This window comes from Brachycentrus maculatus, unplaced genomic scaffold (genome assembly GCF_059751285.1).
Source record: "Brachycentrus maculatus isolate JH-2025_06_01 unplaced genomic scaffold, ASM5975128v1 h1tg000222l, whole genome shotgun sequence".
Taxonomy (NCBI): domain Eukaryota; kingdom Metazoa; phylum Arthropoda; class Insecta; order Trichoptera; family Brachycentridae; genus Brachycentrus; species Brachycentrus maculatus.
Genome location: NW_028280973.1, coordinates 1,553,342 through 1,577,398, shown reverse-complemented (window position 1 = coordinate 1,577,398; position 24,057 = coordinate 1,553,342). Strand labels below are relative to the sequence as shown.

General features: G+C 36.4%; 2 protein-coding genes across 2 annotated transcripts; one reads left to right on the top strand and one right to left on the bottom strand.

Annotated features, from left to right (window-relative positions):
* Positions 1 to 9,327: 9,327 nt before the first annotated feature.
* Positions 9,328 to 13,433, top strand: LOC148306872 (uncharacterized). The gene is made up of 3 exons (XM_088264290.1): positions 9,328 to 9,751; positions 10,965 to 11,174; positions 13,144 to 13,433. Exons 1-3 carry the CDS (start codon positions 9,446 to 9,448, stop codon positions 13,258 to 13,260), a joined length of 633 nt encoding a protein of 210 aa, XP_088120416.1. The 5' UTR covers positions 9,328 to 9,445; the 3' UTR covers positions 13,261 to 13,433.
* Positions 13,434 to 19,679: 6,246 nt separating this feature from the next.
* LOC148306871 (RNA-binding protein 5-like) lies at positions 19,680 to 23,821 on the bottom strand (the record flags this gene model as incomplete). The annotated part of the gene is made up of 2 exons (XM_088264305.1): positions 19,680 to 21,135; positions 22,191 to 23,821. A coding segment is annotated over one exon (1,626 nt), but the record flags the coding sequence as incomplete, so codon positions are not given.
* Positions 23,822 to 24,057: the final 236 nt, after the last annotated feature.

Sequence of the window (24,057 nt, the reverse complement as noted above, 5' to 3'; positions counted from 1 at the left end):
TATCAAGATGATAAAAGTTTTTTTTATTTATTTCCTAGAACGAAGGATTATATAATAATAATAAAACCCTTATCCGCAACCCAATGGTGCATAGGGCACTGTGTCATATAAACGCATCTATCAAGATGATAAAAGTTTTTTTTATTTATTTCCTAGTACGAAGGATTATATAATAATAATAAAACCCTTATCCGCAACCCAATGGTGCATAGGGCACTGTGTCATATAAACGCAGTGTTATCTTGATCGTTTTTACACATGAAGGAAAGGTGATCAGCCCTCCGCTTCAGGTACCAGTTCATGGTAATATTGAATAAATATTACAGTGAAAAAATCACTTATATTTAGTTTTACCCCCCTTGGGAATCGAACCCGGGACCTCCAGAACGGTAGCCGAGCGTGCTGACCATTACACTACGGAGGCGGACAAAAGTGGACGTAGGATTATAGTAGGAAAAAAATCATTGTAAGAGTCGAAAGTTGTCGTAAGCCATCGCAAGTAAATGAAATAGTTTTAACAAAATATCCAGTGACAATACACAACAGCGTAATTTGAGATTGACTCAGCAAAAGGAATCAGATCAAAAATCGTAAAAAGTCGATACTCCATAGTCAAATTTAGGAAACGGTTTTAAAAATACTGTTTCACATATTTTCAAAATAATAACTCGATAAGTCTCAACATTAAAAGCTTGTGTGCAAGGTAGGATAAATAGTAAAGATAGAGAAGTTAGATATGAAAAACACACCCCAAACACCCAGACGAATTGAAAATAAATATTTCTTAAACTAATTTTTCACCTGGCGGTATTCGAACCCGCGATGCCAATTTCGCAGCCGAGCTTCTACCCAACTTTGCCACGGTTCCCGCATGAATTGACATATTTATAGTTCTACAAATATGATTATTGAAACTCTTTAATGAAGAGATGGAGATAGACTTTGAATGGAGACGGTGAACTTTGAGCGCGAGAGATCTCGGGATTAAACCTAGAATCTAGAAAAGTCAAATAAATTTATGCTTTCTTATGGAGGTGATAATTGCACCTGCCTCCCAGAAGGCGTCGCGGGGGGTGAGTTTGCTCTTAATTCAATTCTTCCCTCAGCCTCGCTAATTTCCACCCTAATGATAACTCCACTGAACCGAAAATGTAAACCTCTCCTGAAAAGGGCTTATTTTGCATAATTCGAGATGACAACGTGTTTCGAGCTGGTTAAAATATCGTTCTGCTGAGCTAAGGTTAACTTTAACATTTCGTCGTAATATTTTAACGCAGACATATTAAGTAAACGGCAACAGTTTTAAGTAGACGCTTAATAGATTTACTTCTTCACCATCCTTCACGACCGAGTGTCAACGTGTACAATTTATTTTAATTAACTCGTGAAAACTTGGTTCTACTATTCATAATTCATAAAATCGTTTTAAAAGTTTGTATCTAGAAACTAGTATTTCATTTTGCCTCCGTGGTGTAATGGTTAGGGCGTTTAGGTACTGTGCTGGAGGTCCCGGTGCAATTCCCAAGGGAGAGTGAAAATAAATATTGGTGATTTTACACTCCAATATTTATTTGATCCGTCGTGTACAGACATTGGCCAGAGTCAAGCCATCCAAGTGTAACTCCTGAGGAATGGACTCGTTGGTGCGTCTAGCTGTCCATGGGATTCGGAGCATGCGCCTCCAACACCACATTTCGAAAGCGTCAATATTTCTCCTTTCTGCTGCTTTTATGGTTCATATTTCAGCAGCATGGAGAAAAAAGGACTGGACCAAACGCCTGACAAGTTTTATCTTGGTGTTGTAACTCACACCCCGATCTTTACAGATTTCGTCTATCTTAAACAATGCAATTTTGGCATTAGCGATACGACATTCAGTTCTTTGGACACGTTACGCGTGGCAACGAGGATAGCTTAGAATGACAGGAATCCCCACACGATGGACCAATCAAGTTAAGACATCAGGAGGCACCTCGGTGGTTGGATCGCTACGTACTGTGCAGTCAAAGGATAACTGGAGAAAGTCATTGCTTTCACAAGGTTCACAACCCTCAATAATGAGAACTAAGACGGAGAATAGTAATATATTGTAATGTATTGAATATTGCCCAGGACTGGTCCCTAAAGCGCAGGAGTGATCACCTTTCCTTCGCCACGATGCAGTGCCCTATGCACCATTGAGTGTGGATAAACGTTAAAAGAAGGAGAGTCTAAAAACTGGTGTTTCATTTTAAGTATATCTACATCGTACCTCTCGGGGATTTTTCCGAGCAGGAGCAAATTGATAACGAGAGAATGAATAAAAAAATATATTTGGCAAAAGTGAACGGGAGAACAGAATGAGGACAGCCAAAAAAGACTTGGCACGACTTGATCAATCTAAACCTAACATCTGGTGGATTCAAAAGTCTACGTCATCGGATGGCATGTATGACTAGATGTATGGATGTGAAGGAAGTTCGTGTATGTCAGCACAAACGAGTGCAGCGTTCCATCCTCTCTGGCTGCCCCTTCACGGAAACAGCGTGATAGTAGTTAGAAGTAGTAGTAATATTCTCAACCGAATGAATTTCGAACATAGACTATTCTGCGCACGTTCACAAACTTTTTTCCATACAATTTTTGCTTTATATATATATATATATATATATATATATATATATATATATATATATATATATATATATATATATATATATATATATATATATATATATATATATATATATATATATATATATATATATATATATATATATATATATATATATATATATATATATATATATTATATATTATATAACAGTTTACGAGTATATACTGAGAAAATGTCAAAAGTGTCTTAATCTTTACCGATTGTTATCGAATCTTAAAAGTCTACTTTAAATATTCAACTCTAATTTGATTCATTAAACTAGAAAAAAGAATCATTACCACATTTGTAGAATTCACGTTCGTAAAATTTAAAAAATACTGAACATTTTCAATAAAAAGCTTATTTTTATATTGTAACATTAATCAGCTTTAATTTGTAAATAACAAATTAATTTATTTAGATAAAAACACTATCAATTCATGCAAAGATAGTTCTAGTGAACTCACACGTACTCACAGATTAATGATATTCATATATGCATAAATGTATATATTTTTGTATGTATATATATATATATATATATATATATATATATATATATATATATATATATATATATATATATATATATATATATTTATAACTCCATCTTGTTTTGGCATATACATATACATATATATATATATATATATATATATATATTTAAAAAAAAAATATATATATATATATATACAGTGGGTGGCCAAATTATTAGGGACACTTGTCCTTTTTTGTAATTTTCAAGTTTAAATGAATTTTATGATCAAATAAATTTGTTCTAATTAAAAAATATTATTTATTTTTGTTGCTGGTATCATAATTATTGTTTTTAAGACGTAGCAATGCTGCAAAATATCAAAGAAGTAATTTTTTTCTCATTTTAGTGTTAATTAGTGAAAAATGGTGTTGGTGTGAGCTCAGTTAATATTTTTTTAAACCATTTTCCTGTATATTTTTGGAGTCCAAGACTATAAAAAGTTAAGTATTGTTTAATAATTTATTAGTTTTGCTAATTTAATAAGTTAATTTCAATTTATTTTTAATTAAAATTCCATTGAGTTTGAATTGAACCTTAATATTCTAAATTTAAGTATGGGCAAGTCTTTAGACATATCTCCAAGAAAATGTAGGGAAGTACCAACCTAACTACTTCATTCCACATATTCCTAAAGAGAGATAGCAGCACTTACAGGTATTTCGAAGTCAGGAGTCAACCGGATAAAAAGAAAAATTCATAAAAACCCACCTCTAGAAGCAGCCCGCGTCTGAAAAAGTGGCAGAAAAACGATCACCACTCCGCGTGGTCACCGTAAAATCAGGGACATCTATTTCCAAAATCGTGAAACGTGTGTTGATTGTCCACTACGTTGATAAGGGATGTAGGAATCAACGCTTCCAAAATGACAGTTTGGAGACGGTTAGTCGAAGTAAATCTAATTGGTCGACGTCCAACCAAAAAACTACGCCTGACTGAGGCCATGAAGAAAAAACGACTCTTATGGGCCAGAGCACTCCGGAACATGACTGTTTCGGATTGGAATCGAGTATTTATGACTTACATTTGTATAATAAAATAAGAAGATAATAAAAAATACACATTTTTGCAATCATGGTAATACTTTATAGGTCTGCTTCTAAGAAGAGTCACATTTAAAATTTTGGTGGGAAAAACTTAATTCGTCCGACGGGGCCCAGGAGAAAAATTCCACCCGGACTGCCTGGTAAAGAGAGCTAAAAACACCCTGTTAGCATAATGTTGTGGTCCATGATCTCATTTTAGGGTATGGGACGCCTCCATATCATGGGAGGGACCATGAGGCAAGACCAGTACCAGCGAGTACTGAAAAGTCGGCTCCAGCCGAGGCTAAGGAATGGTTCCCTGGTGATGAAGAGTATGTGTTTATGCATGAATTGGTACCGTGTCATAAAGTCAGGAGTGTTACCGCATTCCTGGCTGAAAAAAACGTCTGTTGAGTATGTGTTTTGCCTTGCCCGGGCAATTTGCTGGATATGAACCCCATTGAAAACATTTGGAGGCTAACGAAACGGGAAATTGCTAAAAAAGTCATCACCACCAAGCGGTTACTGATAGAAACTCTTATCAGAGTATGGCATGGTAACCCTAATCTTCGGCACAATATAAAAATCTGCATAGAAAGCATGCCCCGACGTTTGGAAGTTGTAATCGCAGCAAAGGGTGTTATTACTGAATATTACGGTTTCTTCTGAAATTTTTGAATAATCGCTTTTTATGATAAAAATTAATTACTTTTATTAAATGTTTGATAACATTGGTTCTAAATTCTAAATAAAGCACCCCAATCAATAAAAAAAATAATTAAAAAACCTAATTGTTTGCTCATTAAATTGATTTGAACTTGAAAATTACAGGAAATTCGAAGTGTCCCTAATAATTTGGCCACCCACTGTATATATATATATATATATATATATATATATATATATATATATATATATATATATATATATATATATATATATATATATATATATATATATATATATAAATACATTATTGGAGTAGTATGGTAGTCAATCATGGGTAGGATGCTGAATGTTGCACGTGTGTAAAATGATCGCTTAACCAGCATGACAGGTCACGAGGCCTGTATATACCCAGACTTCTATATTCTTCTTCATCTATGAGAAGCCCAGATTTGTGAACAAGTATTTGGACACACTCAAAATGTTGTTCCATTAAATGTCAATGAATAGTATAATAAAATATTATCATATTATCTTTCATCTACATTTCACTTCCGTTTATCTCAAGTAAAGAAAACTCTTTACCTTTTATTTGTTTATTTATCAATTAAAACGACAGTAAAAAAACTAAAAAAAACAAACATGAATCCAACATTTTTTGGCCAACTTCTTAATTAAAAAAGCGTGTATTCAAAGTAATTCATAATTGTAATAAAATACATTTAACGTTTTATAATTTCTTCGCAAAGTATATACATATTAAATAGTAACAAAAGAATCACTGGAATCAGAAAATTTCAAAGCAATACTCTGGGATAATGCTTTTAGAGAAGTCGTTTTATTTCAGAACGAACGGCGATTAAAAAGTTGAATGGGAAGTTAGTTAGAAGCTTTCGTCATATTTATAATTTTAATCCTGTCACGGGTTTAATTTATCTCGACTTATTTTCTCCCCCCATAACTCCATCTTGTTTTGGCTGTAAAAATATTTAGTACGTGAGAGAGAGTGACCATATTTCATCAGAAAAGTAATCGGTCTTTTTTAAACTTTCGTCTCGTACCGTCTTTCGACAAAAGTCGAGTTTTTACAACAGGTAGTTCAAAATGCTTTATAAGGCAACTTATTTTATTTGACTTTTGTATACATTTCAATTTTATCACACTTCGCTCACTCCTTCATATTTTAACTCAATATTTACCCGCTACAATGCAGAAAGTGTTGTTTTTGCATTTTGAAGAAAAGGTATTGTTTAATAATTTTTTGAAATGTACTAAATATTTTTCAAATGGAGTAAAAACCTTCCGGTTTTACCTAAAAAGATCTGTTGCACAGTTAAAAGTTCAATAAGTGGCTGGAAATTTATTTTTAATACATTGTATTATATTTTTAAACTTTAAAAACGCTCTCCTGAAAAATCAAGTTTTTTTATTTATGACGTTCTTGAAAGGAGTGAGCGACTTATTTAGAACAGTTACTTTTACTTATTTTTTTACAAAAATGTTATTTGTATAAAACCTCTCACCGAGATTTTTGTCTACCGGTCTCGAGATGTACCCGTCTCTTCGTCAGGACATTCACTACATTAGAATGCAAACAATTCTACGCGTCACTGTGTATACGTCAAGTGTGTGAATAGTTCTATGGTAGTAACATGTAGTTTGCATGCTGATGTAGTGATTGTCCCGACAAAGAGACGGGTACGTCTCGAAACCGATGAACAAAAATTGTAAGTGGTTATATACTAACATATCTAACATATTTGTTAAGAAAGTTTTTTTAAAAAAGATACGAAATACACATCCTTATAATTAATATGTAATAGATTATCTTCTTTGTCAACCGTCTCTCCACTGCTGGATGTAGGGTTCTTCTAATTTTTCCAGACTTATCTCGTTTGGGGTTTTTTGGGCAATGTCATATAATGTCAATCTTTTCTGGGGCCAGCCTATTCCTCCCTTCATGTCCTATGGTCTCCACCGCAGAACTTTGGATAAATAATAATAATAAATAATACTTACATGCAAAGCAGACACCGCCGTAAAAAAAACGCGCCAAAAAGAGTGACAGAAATGAAGACTCCAAGGAAACCTGGCAAGAGTTTACGAAATAGAATAAGGAATACCAGGATGAGAGAAATATGCTAAATCAACGAGAAGACAACGAAGAAGACAATGGTATGCGCATATGAGGAGAATGGAACTAATCAGACTCCCCCACATCGCTCTGCACGGCCAACCCCAAGCTTGACAGTTAGGAATCAACATCGCAGGAGGCTAATCCCTCTTGAAAACAGGTCACAAGTCCTACGCCAAACAGAAGAAGAAGAGAAGAAGATATACACAATGAATAAATTAATAAAGATTAGAATATGATTGTCACCCCACAATTTCCTCTCTCTGTCCCAGAAGCTGTATGTAATTATGTTACTCTCCCAACAGGCGCTATTCCCAACTCCCGAGTGGGATGTCTTGGGATGATTCAATTTCACAGATTTGTCCGGCCGGTCTATTAAAATTATGCAAATAAGTTTCTTTGATTATTTTTGTCTCTGCTTTTTCGCTTGGACGTGGAGAGCTCAAATCTAGTTACACGCTGTTTAAAGATCATATTAAAAAGGCACTGGGCACTGTCCACAAAGCGTCTATATAAAATAAAGTAAGTATAAAGTGGAATATTTAGAAACCGTGGCGTATTTCAAACATTTTTTTAGTGTGAGATCTCAAACGTTCAAATTCAGAACACGACTGTCTGCACTAGAGGCCAGACGTGTCTGGCCCCTAGCGCAGTCAGTCGTATCCTATTTTTTTTTAAATACAAATAGTAATTTTACTTTTTTGGAATATATTGCACATATTTTGAAAACATATTTTTAGAATTTTTTAACTCCTAACATTTCAATAACTCTTTTCTATTCAAACTAATATTTACTTCGAAGACAAACTTATTTTCTTAATACAAAAAACGGCGTTTTGATAAAAAAAATCACTTACTTCAAATGTTACTTAAGTTGATAAGAGTTTAAAAGAAGAATAAGAAGTAATTAAGAAGTTATCAATTAAATTCAACTCAGTATAGTTAATTCATTTTTCCTTTCCCCCAAACGGTAATGTAACCCTTAAATATTTTATGCGAGTAATGGTTACTTCGGAAGTTATCATTTTAGGGATTTCTCCAGAGACAAACTAAACCAATTATTATGATTATTGTCGTTAGACAAAAGTGTCGAGGTCACCCGGAACATAAAAGGGAACCTTCCCGAATATTATTTTCACGCAACTCTCGAAGGAATTTCAAATTGATTTCATTCGACATATCCATGGCCTACTCTATTAAATTTTATATGTAGAAATACACGTGACCCTGTTATCTTCAATGCGATATTAGTCGCTTAAGTGGTGAAAGAGAAATGAGATAATTGGACATTTGCATTTAAATGTTTATCGTTTTATGACCGATTTTTTACATAATTAAATACTTTGAAACCTTTTCGCGGTTTGCCATTTCATAATCAGCTAATACCAGATTACCCTTTTATTTTTTTAATGCCTGTTAATGATGCATTATTGGGGAATCGTATGATACTATTTCAACAAATTTTGTCAGAATTGAAAATAGGCAAATAAATTATTACAATATTATTACAACTGTAATTGGGTTTAAAATGTACTTTTGGCGCAACTAACCTTACGTTCTAACAGTTAAACTTTAATATAAGTCTAGTCATGTGGAATGTATCGTAAATCTTAAATTAAACAAAAGGAAAGCTAATTTTGTAAATTAGAGATATTTATTAAAATTTCCACAGGTAAGCACGAATATAAGTATGTACAAATTAGGTGGAGACTGACCGGAAAATTTCGTCGTAACATCGCTCGCGGCGAGCATCACCGAGCACCCAAAACCATGAATGAAGCGCTCGGCTCGGTGTCCTGACTGCCGAATGCTCGCATTGTAACGTGTTACGTTACAATGAAATGCTCTGGTCAGTCTCCGCCTGTTGTAAATTTTGACACATTTTACTAGTTACAGATTAAATATAGGTCTTGGACGTTGGTAATTTGCTCGAAAACATAGTAATTTTGATTGAATATGGTATACATTTAATTATGTTTAAATTTTATTTTTATAAAAATTAAAACAAAAAAAAAAGGGACCGAAATTTCAATTTTTTTTTCTCATTTGTTTTCTTTTTTTTACAATTTACCCCGTAAATATGACAGTTCCTACCCAATTGCTATAATATAGAAACTTGTACACAAATCGCCGTTTATATTTTGCAGAGAAATAATTTCGAAAAAAAGCGGCAATCTTCTTAAATGTCAAACACATTTACAACCGCCAGACTACTTAGAATATTATAAAGATTAATATAAAATGTTTGTTTGTTGTTGTTTTAGCGAGCACGCTGAGTTTCTTAAATCCCAACGATGTATTTTCGCAGCGCAGGTGTGAATGTTTATGAACCTTTCTATCCCTGTTTTGACATTAAGAAAATCGATATTTCAGATTCTCACGAGAAGCGGTCTGTCAAAAGTGTTGTAACGTTTCACGTTTTCACGCAAGTTTAAAGAAAAAAAAATACGATGGAAGATATTTGGAACGAAGTCTTAGATGAATTAGCGGTCCCTAAAGAGATAGCGAACAAATGGTGGGAAAAAATACTCGCCCAGTATTCCGACAGCTCTAGAGTTTACCACAATATGGATTATTTGGCACATAAGTGTAGAATATTCGAGGAATTGATCAAAGATAACATCACCGAGAGAAGTGCCTTTATCCTAGCTATATTTTTTCAGCATTTCGAATATGATACCAATGTTTATGGCGGGTGTTTAGATAAAAATGTCGACCATGTCAAAGAGTTTTTCAAAGAAGCTGGTATTGACCATGTGAGTATTTACCATTTTCTCAATGTTCATTTTTTATTTTTCATATTATACTTAAAGACTGTCTCTGACATTTTTTGGATATTTAAAAGGGTGAGACTGATATTTTTATAGTTTGATGGATTCAGATTCTAAAGTTTTCCCCAGAGATCAGATGAGAAAAAAAAAAAAAATAAAATCTTATCAGCTTTATGCATAGAGAAAGTAAAGCATTCGTGATTGCTTCTCGTATAAATTAGTAGTACCCAAAAGACATAAGCTAGTGTGAGTACGAGGTGCCTTAGCCATCGCTGTTATTCTCCTTTCCTTTCCTATTCTGTTCCTCCTCCATTTCCTTTCCCATATGGCAGTAATATTTCATATTCTAGCTCCTAATATATTTGACAATTTCATTTGACAATTAAAAATCTTAAGCTTTAAAGAAATACAAACCAAAAAATGTGAACGAATGCCATTCTTTTTTTTACATATTAATAAAGATAAAGTAGAATATGGAGGCCTGAGCATTCACAGGGCTTACTACCTGTCATGTGAAAATGAGTAGAATTAGTGAATGTTACACGTGTGTAGCCCTGTGAATGCCCAAACTTCCATTTTCTTCTTCATCTATGTTGAGATGTCAAAAAAAATGTAAAAATAACTCCTGGGTGAAGATAATTCAGATTTGTGAACAAGTAATTGGACTCGAAATGTTATGAATACCATTCCGATCGGAATCTCTAGCTGGCACTAAAATCTGAAATTTTAATTTTTACTTAACCCTTTCAATGCTGGAAGGTATTAATATGGCCGTACCCAGCAGGCCGTGAACTTTTAAAAAAGAAAGCTTTTAGAAAGATGACTGTAACTTTGATTACATCGGTAAATTGTAATATTTTCATATTTTTTGATCTTCCTTATATATGTCTCTATATATTCTTATTAAAAAAATATTCCAATCTTATTTGATATTGGCTTGTGACAATCTCAAAGGAAAGCGCTCATTTTGTATGGCCAGCCTGGCGAACACGGAATTGGAGAGCGCGTTAACGCGCTCTTAGCAGCGAACCGGTTAAAGACACTTAAATGTTTCTCGCAAACAATATGTTAAGCTTGAAAAAAATTCAAACCAAAAAAATGTAGCGAATACCATTCCAATTCCAATCTCTAGCTGTCACGCAGCACTAAAACCTGGTATCTTTATTTCTACTTCAATCCTCGCTGCACCGGCTTCCAGGAAGGGCTGATCTCCTCGGTGGTAGGGCTGCTGGGGGCGGGCCGGAACGGGGGGGGCTTGGCGGGCACGGCCGGAGCTGAAGCCTTCTTCCAGGACCTGGAGCTGTCTCCGCTGGGACTGCCCCCCGCGGAGTACATCCAGTACATCGCCGATGTGGAGACGGAGTATGCACAGCAGCCCGTGCATCTCTATAGAAGTCTCAGACTCAAGGTTATTGTCACTCACTCCCTTTTGGCAGGCAACACTTAATATATCGCTCACTCCTTTCAAGAACGTCATATATCAAAATTCGACAATTTTCAGTTTTGCATGTATTCAGAATGCCCAGAAAATGTACTATATCCCAGCAAAAGCGGCATATTTTCAACTTAATATTTACCCGCCACAGGGCAGAAAGTGTCGTTTTTTCATTTTGAAGAAAAGGTATTGTTTAATATTTTTTTTAAATATATTAAATATTTTTTAAATGGAGAAAAAACCTTCAGGTTTTACCTTAAAAGATCTGTTGCACAGTAAAAAGTTCACTAAGTTGCTTGATATTTATTTTTAATACTTTGTGTTATATTTTTAAACTTTAAAAACGTTCTCTTGAAAAATCAAGTTTTTTGATTTATGACGTTCTTGAAAGGAGTGAGCGTTAAATTTATTTTTTTTAAAGTCACTAACCACTAAGCCGACTCCCCAATATGCAGATTTTGTATGGAGGATAACGAAACGCCAATCCACATTCTCTATAATTGTGACGCACTCGTTCGCGAACAAAGTCACTTCCTTGGAGGACCTCTACTGGACTCCTAAAGGTGAAGCTCCTACCACCAAGACAGGTCGTGAGTTACATAACTCACGTAGGTCTTGGGAGTGAGCTGTGATATAGAGGGAGGTCGCAATAGACCTAATATGGTCGCAGTGACATAAGGGATGCAAGATCCCTTGAACTCACAAAAAAAAAAACATTAACCTGCTTTCTGTAGGGGAAGACAGAGAATAGAACGTCATACCACCCTGTCTGTAAACATTCTTTGCCTCTTCCACGTTCATTCATCTCCTCATACATACTCGCCGATTGTTACAACTCCTAACCTGACCACTTTCAAGTATTTGGCATACCTGATCGTGCGATGTTTTTCTCGGTCTTCCTCTGCTCTTTTTTCCACTTACATTCGCCTCATAAATTTGTTTTACCGTTCTTTCCTCTCTCATTCGTTCTACATGTCCAAACCATCTCAACACACCTTTCTTAATTTTATCGATAATGCTTATCTCAGCTTTGCATTCCTTCCTTATTTCACTATTCGCACATCTATCATACATCGTTTTATCGCGCATTCTTCTTAGAGATCGCATTTCAACTGCATTCAGTCTACTTTCATCCTTCTTTTGCCAACTCCATTTTCACTTCCATACATTAGAGTTGGAACCAGGACTCCGTTGTGCACTGCCATTTTAGCTTCCGCTGATAGATTTTTATTTGCTATAACTGATTTCAGTGCACCATTCACTTTGTTCCCAGCATTCACTCTCCTTTCTATGTTTTTATCAATCTTTCCATCCATCTTTATATATTTATTTAGGCTAATGCCTTTAACATAATATATATGTACAATATCTAATATAAAAATACACTAATGAATACACTAAAAGAGAAACAAAAAGTCTTAAACATAAAATAATAATAAAATAACAAATAGTAAGCGCTGGTAAATACACGTCTCCTTCACACACTATCAGCGAGCAGCAAGAGAGAGTGAAACACAACGTTTAAATTTATCCATTATAACATGGAGAAGAAATTCTGAGAAAGTACAGACTAACGTCATTAATCGTATGCGTTTCATACACCTCCTCGAAATACTCATCATTTCTCCGTCTTTCGCTGCAATCGATTTCATACATCCATTCACGCTTTTGTCCGCCTCCGTGGTGTTGCTGGATGTCCCGGGTTCGATTCCCAGGGGGGGTGAAAATAAATAAAAGTGATTTTACACTTAATATTATCCTGGACTGGTTCCTGAAGCGCAAGAGTGATCACCTTGCCTTCATGTAAGTAATGATCAAGATAACACTGCGTCAAATTGATGCAGTGCCCTATGCACCATTGGGTGCGGATAGGGTTATAAGTAAGTAAAAGTATTCCCGCTTAGAATATTTTTATATTTCATTATTTTATTTTTCTTTTAAGGTCCTGCAGACTTTGCTTCTCATCCCGAAGATATTCACAACCGACGTCTTCCGTGCAAAGTTTGAGCACATTGCAAGAGAGAACATCCAAACGGAAATAGACCAGATGCTTATATAAAAATTTAATTCTTTTACATTAATGTATTCCTAAGTCATATTAAAAGACTTGTAACCTCAAAGGTACTGAACACAATGTATTTAGGTAATTTCTTATTTATATAAGTGTTAAATGTCTGTATAAGTGTTCCCGGTATAGAGACGGCCGCGACTCGTAGAAGTTCAACTCTAAAATTATAAATAAACTCGTTTCAAATATCATTTTATGAAAAAGACCAGTGCTACTGAATATTGAAATAAAAAATATTTTCCTATTCGTGATGAATAAAAATTTACATTTTATTAAATAGAAAGACTTGTTTAAAGTGCGTGATAAAAAATCATAAAAATGTACAAATTATTATTGATTTTAAATGTGTTATATCGCTCACTTCTTTCAACATCGTCATAAATCAAAAAACTTGATTTTTCAGGACAACGTATTTAAAATTTAAAAATGTAATAAAATGTTTTAAAAATAAATATCAAGCCACTTATTGAACTTTTTACTGTGCAACCAATCTTTTAAGATAAAACCTGAAGGTGTTTTTCTCCATTTGAAAAATATTTAGTATATTTAAAAAAAAATATTAAACAATACCTTTTCTTCAAAATGCAAAAACAACACTTTATAATAATAATTAATAATATTTTCTATATTAAGTTAAAAATATGCCTCTTTTGCTGGGATATAGTACATTTTCTAGGCATTCCGAAAACATGCACAACTGAAATTTGACGATTTTTCATAAATGACGTTGTTGAAAGGAGTGAGCGATATGTCTCATTTGCTTTCTATGTGTAGATCGTATTAACTGGTCTTACGAAACAGTCTTCTCTTTTAAAATATGTGACTCAAATTACTTTAAACTAGTTTATGGTTTCTGTAGAATTCAATTAAGTAGCTATTTCATCTTAACAAAAGATTGGTGACCATTTTTTTAATTTATTTTTTATTAAGGAATAACCCACAAATTCTAGAGGCTTGTCTGCAGGTAGGATAGGGAACGTTGATGTAAAAATTACATCACAAACACCCAGACCAATTGAAAATAAATATTTCTTGAATTCATACGCCACAGCACCTGCCATAACAGTCATACTGCCCCGCTAAGCAAAAACACAATAATTACAAAATGTAATTTTTGCCAAAATCAAAGTTCAAATATACCTTTTAATAAATGTTTTTTTTTTACATTGTTTGCTTCGACACAAAATTTTATTAATATGTCAATCGTATGTAGAAGTTGAATGTTACAGTGTATAAATTGATCACTTAAACTAGCCAATAACAAGTTGTAAGCCCTGTTCCGATCTCAGAAAAAGACCTTTTCATCTCTGTTGAAACATCAATTAAAAAATAACAGTTTTGGTTCTGATCACTCAACATTATGATAAAAATCTCTAATTGTATCTTGAAAAGAGACAAAGATTACAAAGTGATTTTCGTATTTTGTAAGGATCGCGCTATATTTTTATTATTTATTTAATTCTAAGTTTATTGTGTACATTTTTATAGTAAATTTTATATTTAATTTATATTTACTTTGTAAGTAATCTTATTAAAATAAATATGTAATACCAACTTTGCAATATCTCTTCACTTATTAACCTCTAATGTGAAAAGACCGGTAGTATCCCCAGAACAGCATATTTCCATACTTTTCCAGCAAGCATCGCAACTGATCTGGACTGGTCATTGAGCTGGCGTTCAATCCTTAGAAAGTAATCGTCTCTAAAGTTTCATGGCATTTTACCAGTCTTCAAAAATGTGTGCAAATAATTGACTTTTTCACTCTAATATTTATTCAATATTACCCTGAAGCAGAGGGCTGATCCCCTTTCTTTCATGTGGTAACGATCAAGATAGCACTGCCTTTATATGATGCAGTGCCCTATGCACCATTGGGTGCGGATGAGGGTTTAAAGAAGCTAAGTAGACATTACACAATAAATCTTGTTGATTATTCTCAATATTAGCAAATCAATTATAAAGGTCAGTTGTGCAAGTATTTCTCAATATTGTCAGCCTCCAAGTGTACTGGTTAGCATATTTGGCTTCTGTGACGGTGGTCCCAGAAGGATCAAAATAGATGTGATTTTTTTGACATTACTATGACTTAGGAGGAAAAATATTGGAAGCGTTTAGTGTGGTGTTTGAGGATGGAAAGAAAACAGAAAAGGTGACCTTATAATAGAAAGACATAACAGAATAGGAAGACCAAGGAGCTGAAGAGGTTTAAGAAGTTGCGCATTAACCATATCTTTATAACTGAAAAACACAGCTTTGTAAAGAGAACTGTGGAAAGTGATGCATACAGACAATTTTACATCAAAGACCTTGTAAGTCGCTTCTCCTACATCAAAAATCCTATTTATTCAAAAGTCCTGTACATCGGAATTCCTCTCTGAAGACTCTACTAATTTATAAACTCTCTTATGTCTAAGGGAGTGTTTACATAGTCCCTTCAATATTAGAGCTAATTGATCTGGCTATTTTTATATTATACTTACCTACGTATCATTATCATCAACACATTGAATGCATACAACCGCCAGTCAACTTTGCTGCAACATAAAATTCCACAACTGTGGAAAAATGGAATCAAAAAGGTTTTGGCATATTTATTCGACCAATCATCATTTCCATTGAGATCTCCTGATATTAAAAAGTGTACAAACCATTTTCTTTATTTATTACACTCTCAGACTAGAATTGATCATTGTTTAAAAAAAAACATGAATAATTTACTATACACTTTTTACAATAAAAGCATTATTAACTGTGTAGTATAATATCTGAATAATTATTCAACCATATCCGCTCCCTAGATGGAGCATATGGTGTCCACAAACTGTCTCCAGGCTTTTCTGTCGGCTGCCAGCTCCCTTGCATCCTCCCAAGTCAGATCCGCGTCCCGAAGTTCTGACGAGAACTGCCGACGAATTGTCAGCAGGGTCATCCTGGGCGGCGCGAACCTGATGCCTTGTAAAAGAGGCAAGCTTGATGGCGCTTCTCAGGAGGCATGCAGAGTACATGGCCAAGCCAACTAAATCGCCTTTTCTTGACGTAGTGACCAAGATTTCCTTCGCAAAATCATGGTAATATGACACTCTCCTTATCATTCATCGTTCACTTTGTGTAATACCACTGTAATAAACACTATTTTTTGATATCTCATCAAAGATGAAGAAGAATATGGAAGTCTGGGCATTTACGGGGCTTACGACCGTCATAGGCTGGTTTGAGTGATCACTTTACACACGTGTAACATTCACCAATTCTACCCATTATTGACAACCACACTACTCAAATTCTTGGAAGTTCTATATATATGAACCAATTTAGAAACCTTTTTCATGAATCACTAGAACTTCACTAGAGACATCTATTGGTGAGATGTAAAGAAGCTTTTTATTAAGCAGAAACTCTTATATTAGTATGTGAGATCCGAATCCTGGATTATAATCACACACGTGATTATAATCCATATTCTTCTTCATCTTTGAGATATCAAAAAATAATATGAAAATAACTCCTGTAATTGGAGATAATCCAGATTTTGTGAACAAGTATTTGGACACACTCAAAATGTTGTAATAAACACTAATTTGTGACTACCGGTTTCGGGATAGTCATTCCATCATCAGAACATGGAATGATTATTCCGAAACCGGTAGTCACAAATTAGTGTTTATTACAGTTGTATTACACAAAGTGAACGATGAACGATAAGGAGAGTGTTTGATTTACTATACTCTCAATTTTCTAAATGACATTTTAACATTGGGGAGATATACAAAATAAAAATAAATAAAAGACTTATTCCAACAATATTTTTATTATAATATTCATATCTTACATTAGAAAAGATTTACTTATTCGCATCTTAAAAATGTAGGGTGAAAATTGAATTATTTACACTTTGTGAAAATTTAAAACTAATGATTATGTTACATTTATGTTCAAAATTCGTCTTTGAACATTATGTTAAAAGCAACGAAGCACTTCTGGAAGACATGTTATCGTCTTAAATGAAAGTACATTTCGTTAGAGAAATTAAGATAAGTTTAAATAAATGACATCAGCAAATCTATATAGGTTAAATTTCTCTACAAAAAGTAACAAATATATATTAAAATCAGTTGTCATTGTTCCCTTATCAATAATGGATAATTAAATACCATTTTAAAAAAATAAACAAAATATCATTTTAATTTAAAATAATTACACCAGTGACTTTTAAGGCTGTCAATTATATTTTCAAATATCTATATGTTCATCTTATGGCCCATACCCAAAACCAATTGGTGCATAGAGCACTGCATAAAATCTATGTTATCTTGATCAGGCTATATAAGGTGAGGGTGATCATTCCTGCGCTCCAAAAATATGTACATGTAGACATATGTATAAATTATATAAATGGGCATACTAAGAATCTCAAATGGATTCTATGATAATAATGCCGGATTATAGTAGATGGTTAGTATGTATTCACTTGCATAGAATACAGTACATTTTAGCTTTAAACAGAGGGTAATATTTTGGTAATTTTGGATAATTTATATAGTGCCATTTTCGTAAAATAATACCTCAAGGGCGCTTAAACCGATGTGGATTATGATGTGAAAATGATGATAGATTTTTAAAAAAGGGTAAACCGTTGCATGTTCAGAGTGTGTGAACGTATCGATTAGTTGCAGTCGCGGAGCGCTACTTGTTTGTATGTTGATCAAAGTGAATACGCAGCTTAAAAAGTACATTTATGACACTGTATTTTGTATAAATTGCAACATCAAAAACGCATAAGTTACATGTGAAAACTTAGATGCAGCAGTTGAGAAAAATGCTGTTACATTGTTGCTTGTACAATATAATATTATATAAAATATTATGATTTATAATTTATATTTGAAACAATAACTTTGTGATTTTCCATTACAAGTAATAAATACACAAGTAAATGATTTTGCTAAAAGTCCGTTATTAAATAAGTTTCCTATCACTCATCATCCCTGATCCCTTTTGACTGTGACTGCCAATCAACACAAAAAATAAAGCCACTTGAGATCTACCCAAGCTTCTTTCCCTAACCGTCAAAATATTGTTCAATAGATAGTGTTTTAGTATTAATCAGTCTTGATAAAGAAGCGTTTAGCTTCGAAACCGGTAGACATTATAATTAAGTTATAAAATAATATTTATAGTGATTTTAAAACAAAGTTACATTTTAATTATATTATGTTTAACTTCTAAATCTAAGAGCCTGGACCGCAGGACTGATCACCTTGCCATCATATAATTAATGAACAAGTTAACAAAGTAATTAAAGGCATACCCTTTGCACCCTGGGGTTAAAGAAAAAATACCGATACTCGAAACATTTTTGATACATAGTCTGCAAAATAGGTTTAAAAACTCCGTTTGTAATGCTGTATTACTGTAAACATTGCAAGAATACAATTTAACTAAATATTTTTAAAATCATCGACCCATGCTGCAATCTGATGTCAAAAACACGGCCATCTTTTCCGTTTTACACTTATTAGTGATATGCGGTATAACCGTGCTCATCATTTCTACTTTTACTCAAGATATTTAGATTCTGAGTAATGTATACCTATTTGGATAATCATTAATAGAATAGTGATTCCTGTTTTTCTGTTGTTCAGAATGAAGCACTTTTAATAACTGCTATTTTCTGCAGATCCAACTTCAATCATCCGAAGAAAATACAATGAAATATACATTTTCACAAATTGCATCTTGACATAGAACAGAAAATTATATAAAAATCACAGTTTACAGTAGAGTTGTATGTACCGATAAATCAAAAAAAGGTTTACCGATTGCAACTGATGCGAAATTACTAAACATAGTCCACAACTTGGATTTAATATAGAAGGCACTGGCTAAGACATTATTTTGGAATTCATAAAAATAAAGAAATCATATTTAATACAAGCAGGTACCTCTCTAAAATATTAGCATAGCTTATTTCGTGATACGGAGTACAAAAGAAAATAATTAAAATAATAAAATGGAATAAAAACAAATCAGACTTTTTTTACATTTGTTAAATTTAAATAATAAAATTATGTATATTTGAAAATACATGTTTTTCCCGCTCCTATAATTGGCGTGCTTTGATAATGTGAATCTGAAATTGGTTTTTGTCAATCACATCAGAATTTTTTTTAAATCAATCAGCCCGATGAAGTCAAGGCTAGAAGATTATATAAGAAGCGTTAAACCCAAGGACTGATCTACATAATTACATACATACTGTTTGTTTTTCAATAATAATTATGTATTTCAACATTAGGCCCCATATGAACACATTTTACTTAAAACCCTGACGTGATGATGCCAAAAACCAAGTGACCAAAGTAGTCGAAGAATGCGTATGAAATAAAATAAAATACTACATATATGTCTTGTAACAATCTCAAATCGACCGATAAAAGGCATTTTTTTTTACCTGCTACAATTATTAATGATGAAAAAACAATTACATAGTATAAAATATCTATATTATATTTGAATCTCAATTATATACATTTATCTCAAAGTTAAAACTATGAATCAGCCTTTAAAATATAACATTATAAATTAGCTAAATCACTATAGATTGTATTTAAAGTTCTGATTACTGTTGTAAGTACAAGTTGCGCAGGACAACTATGTCCTGGTGGTGATATCGCACAACTCAAGTACAAGTTGGCCAGAACAACTATGTCCTGATGGTGATATCGCACAACTCAAGTACAAGTTGCGCAGAACAACAATGTCCTGGTGATGATATCGCACAACTTAAGTACAAGTTGGCCAGAACAAGTATGTCCTGATGGTGATATCGCACAACTTAAGTACAAGTTGGCCGGAACAACTATGTCCTGATGGTGATATCGCACAACTTAAGTACAAGTTGCGCAGAATAATGTCCTGCTGGTGATATTGCACAGCGTAAAGCTTTGACAAAATAAACAATGGGTACCTCCAATTTGTACTATAGAAGTAAAAAATAATGTCTGTGTTCATTGGTTAGTGCGTTTGGGTGCCATGGATTTGGGTTCGGCTAACGATAAAGCCTAACATTAATCCGATCTCAAATCTGTATATAAGTCATAAACCCGGACTGCCATATTCCCAACACATTTTGAATAATTCATTCGGCAGTCACATTGTGGTAATATTTATCCATTTTGAACTCAAGTTTTACTTGGTAAATACCACTATTTCATCAAATCCATAGTGACGCATGTTTCGATGCATTCCGCATTATTTTCAAACAATGTAATGCATCGAAATACAGAATGCATCGAAACATGTATCAAAATACATTTTAAGTAATAGTTCATTAGGTATTAACCAAGTTAAATTTAAATTAAAAATCAACAAACACAAAAAAATATGTATATCGTGGGTATACTGGTAAAAAACCTTAACTCTAAAATCCCTGTTTGAATAATCCCTGTTATTTAAAGGTTTTATCCTGAATAAAATACCCGCTATTAAACTTAAAGTTGAATTTACTTGTAAAACCACATAAATATGACATTTCAAACTACTCAGTGTATTTTTCCAGTAAATGGAACATTGAAAATGTTATAATAAACATTATTATGTATATAACATTATAACATTGCATCACCCACGATATGTTATCCATTTAAGTTTTGAATAAAACAAACAAAAGCAAATCAAACGCAGTCTAGGTCGAATTGTCAGAATGTGCGGTTTTACGCAATGCGATATCACCGTGGAGTAAACTTAAATCGTAACATAAGGATACATGATACAGAGTAAAAAAAGTACAAGAGTGTTTTGGAGAGCGCTGTTAGTCACTCTTAATTTGGCCGGGATCAACTTTGCATGTCTAAGTCTCGGAATCTGAAATAGGAACCACAAAATGTTATCAACATCCACTCCCGCTACATCTTCCAACCGTTCCAAATCGCCTCAACCAGTTATCCGGGAAATGCGCTTCCAACATTTGTCCGGCTCGTCTCACGCATACGGGCACATTTTCTCTTACACTTATGTCTTTCCCATTTTTCTACATTACTCAAATAGTCTGGCCTACGGGCACTGAAAAAGTACATGGCTGAAACTGAACAGTAAAATACAAAATCATTTCGGCAGTCACATAGCTAGTTCTCAATTCACTAGCGAGTTTCATCGGAAGAGGTTGAACTGCCTGAATATGTACTCTGCATAGGTGCGATTGTACGTGTTATCTTCAAACCCTTATCCGCACCCCAATGGTGCATTGGGCACTGCGTCATATAAACTCAGTGTTATCTAATTGTTAACACATGAAGGAAAGGTGATCAGCCCTCCCCTTCAGGTACAAGTCCAGGGTAATATTGAATAAATATTAGAGTGAAAAAATCAATAACATTTATTTGACCCCCCCTGGGAATCGAACCCGGGACCTCCAGAACGGTAGCCAAGGGTGCTGACCATTATACTACGGAGGCAGACCATTTATTAAAATAATATCTCATTGACCATGTCACCTGGTGAGTTCTTGTCAACTAAACTGCACTGCCTCAAGGGAATCTTCTCATATTTAATGTTTTTTAAATGAATACTATGTATCAATTACTTTGTTGAGTATTTAATTAAAATTACAACTAAAAAAAACTCAGTGTTTGATTTTAATATTAAATACGTGTTTGTGTTTAACCTGCACCTTTATTATTTCTGTAAGCTTGTTGTGTTCTCATCTAATTGATGAAAAAAATTCAAACAATTTGTATTGCACTGTATTTCATTTATTGTAATGTTTTTCATTGTTTGTGAACCAATGAATAAATAAATAAAATAAAATCCATAAATAAATTTAAACTCTTTTTGGAGTCTAAATTGTATGTATCTCCTCGGGAATCTGTATAGCCTGTAAATAAAAGGGGATTAGAGCGATAATAAAATAACGATCTCACCGTGCTCAGGAGTGGCCCTCGGAGCCGATGAGGTCCTGGTACCTGGCCATGGTCAGCTTCTTGACGCACTCCTTGTAGGTCTCTCCGGGCCCCGCCGTGTAGATACCCTTCTTGCGCGCGGAGCCGAGCCCCCCGCCCGCCGCCTCCACGGGCCCCACGCGGCCCTGCCCCGCCTTGCCCAGCCCCTGCCCCGCGCTCCACCCCATCTTCTGCAGCAGCCGGTTGCCGATGTTCTCCTCCCCGATCTCCCGCGGGGCGCTGGACACCGCTATCTCCGGACGCACGCTCCTGACGATCGGCAAATCCTCTTCTCCATACTTCATCCTTCTCTCCGCCGCCCTGTCTCTGTACCCTTTTTCGATCTTTCGCTTCCCGCGGACAGCTTCCAGGTTCTGCTTGTGCAAGTCCGACATGGCGATGTGTTTTTCTAGGACATCGCGCGAGGGGAACTGGCGCTTGCAGAGCAGACAGGCCAGCTTGGTCCAGTCCACCGCGCTCTCTCCCTCCTCTCCCGAGCTGTCGCTGCCCGCCCCGTAGGAGGGCACCAGCGCGGGCGGCGCGGGGGGCACGGGGGCCGCCGCGGGGGCGCCGCTCGCCGGGACGCGCCGCTCAAGCACCGAGAAGCCGATGTCCGCGGACACGGACGACGATCCCGACAGATAGTTGGAGGCGTCCGCCGGAACGTTCGATCGGGCCATTTCCTTCTTCTGGTTCAGAGTCTTGGCCCACCTCTCCATGTCTTTGGCTATCTTTTTAGCCACCTTGACCTTGTCCGGCTTGTCTCCTTTCTTCTTCTCTTCGGCGGGAGGTTCCGCCGCGCCGGCCGGGGCGGGCGCCGCGGCGGGGGCGGCGGCCGGCAGGGTGCTCGCTAGCAGGTAGGTGGACTTGCTCGCGTCCCAGTACAGGTACTGGTTTATGCGATTGTTGAAGTAGTACTGGGTGTTGGCGTCGTAGTACAGGCCCGTGCCCGAGTCGTAGTAGTAGCCGGAGGTCTCGTCGTACAGGTAGGAGGAGGTGTCGGGCGGCGGGAAGGTGCGGCCGTCCGCGCCGTCGGGCGGCAGCGCGGCGGGCGGCGGCGCCTCGGGCGCGGGCGGCTCGCACTCCGCCAGCTGGCGCGCGTAGTAGTCCGTGTAGTAGCGCAGGTAGGCGGCGCGCTCGGCCGCGCCCGACGCGTACAGCTCGGCGCTGTAGGCGGCCAGGCGCGGCACGTCGGCCGCCGCGTAGCGCGCGGGCGGCGCGGGCCCGCGCGGCCGCTCCTGCCCGGCCACGGCCCGCACGGGCACGGCGTCCCCGCGTGAGCCGCCGCAGTACTTGCGGTAGCAGACGAGGCGCCGCTTGAAGTTGAGGGCGCCGCAGCGGCAGTTCCACTCGCCGAACTGGCCCGACTCGCCCGCAGACGGGGAGCGCGGGGAGCGCGAGCGGGAGTCGTCCCGCCGCCGGCGCCGGCTGCGCGAGCGCGCCGGGCTCCGCCGCCACTCGCGCTCCTCGCGGTCGGACGAGCGCGAGCGCGAGCGCCGCCGCCGCCGCTCGCGGCCCCCGCGCCTGTCGCCCCAGATCTCCTCGTCGTCGTCGTCCGGCTGACGCCGCGCGCCCGCTCCCCCTCCCTCCCCCCCTTCCTCGTCCCCCGACCCGCCCGCGAGGTCGTCCTCCTCGCCAGACCCCCGCCGCTCGTCGTACCCGCGCCTCCTGTGCGCCATGCTCGACACCCTTTCGACGTTCGAACAATCTAAGCGATAACTGCCTGTAAAAATTCAAATATCGATTATTAAGATGGCGCGTCGTCCGTCGCCGGAGTGAAGGCGCAACCCCGATTCCCGCTCGCGGAGCCGCATAGCCGCGGGAACCGCACTCGAGCGATGCTGAAATT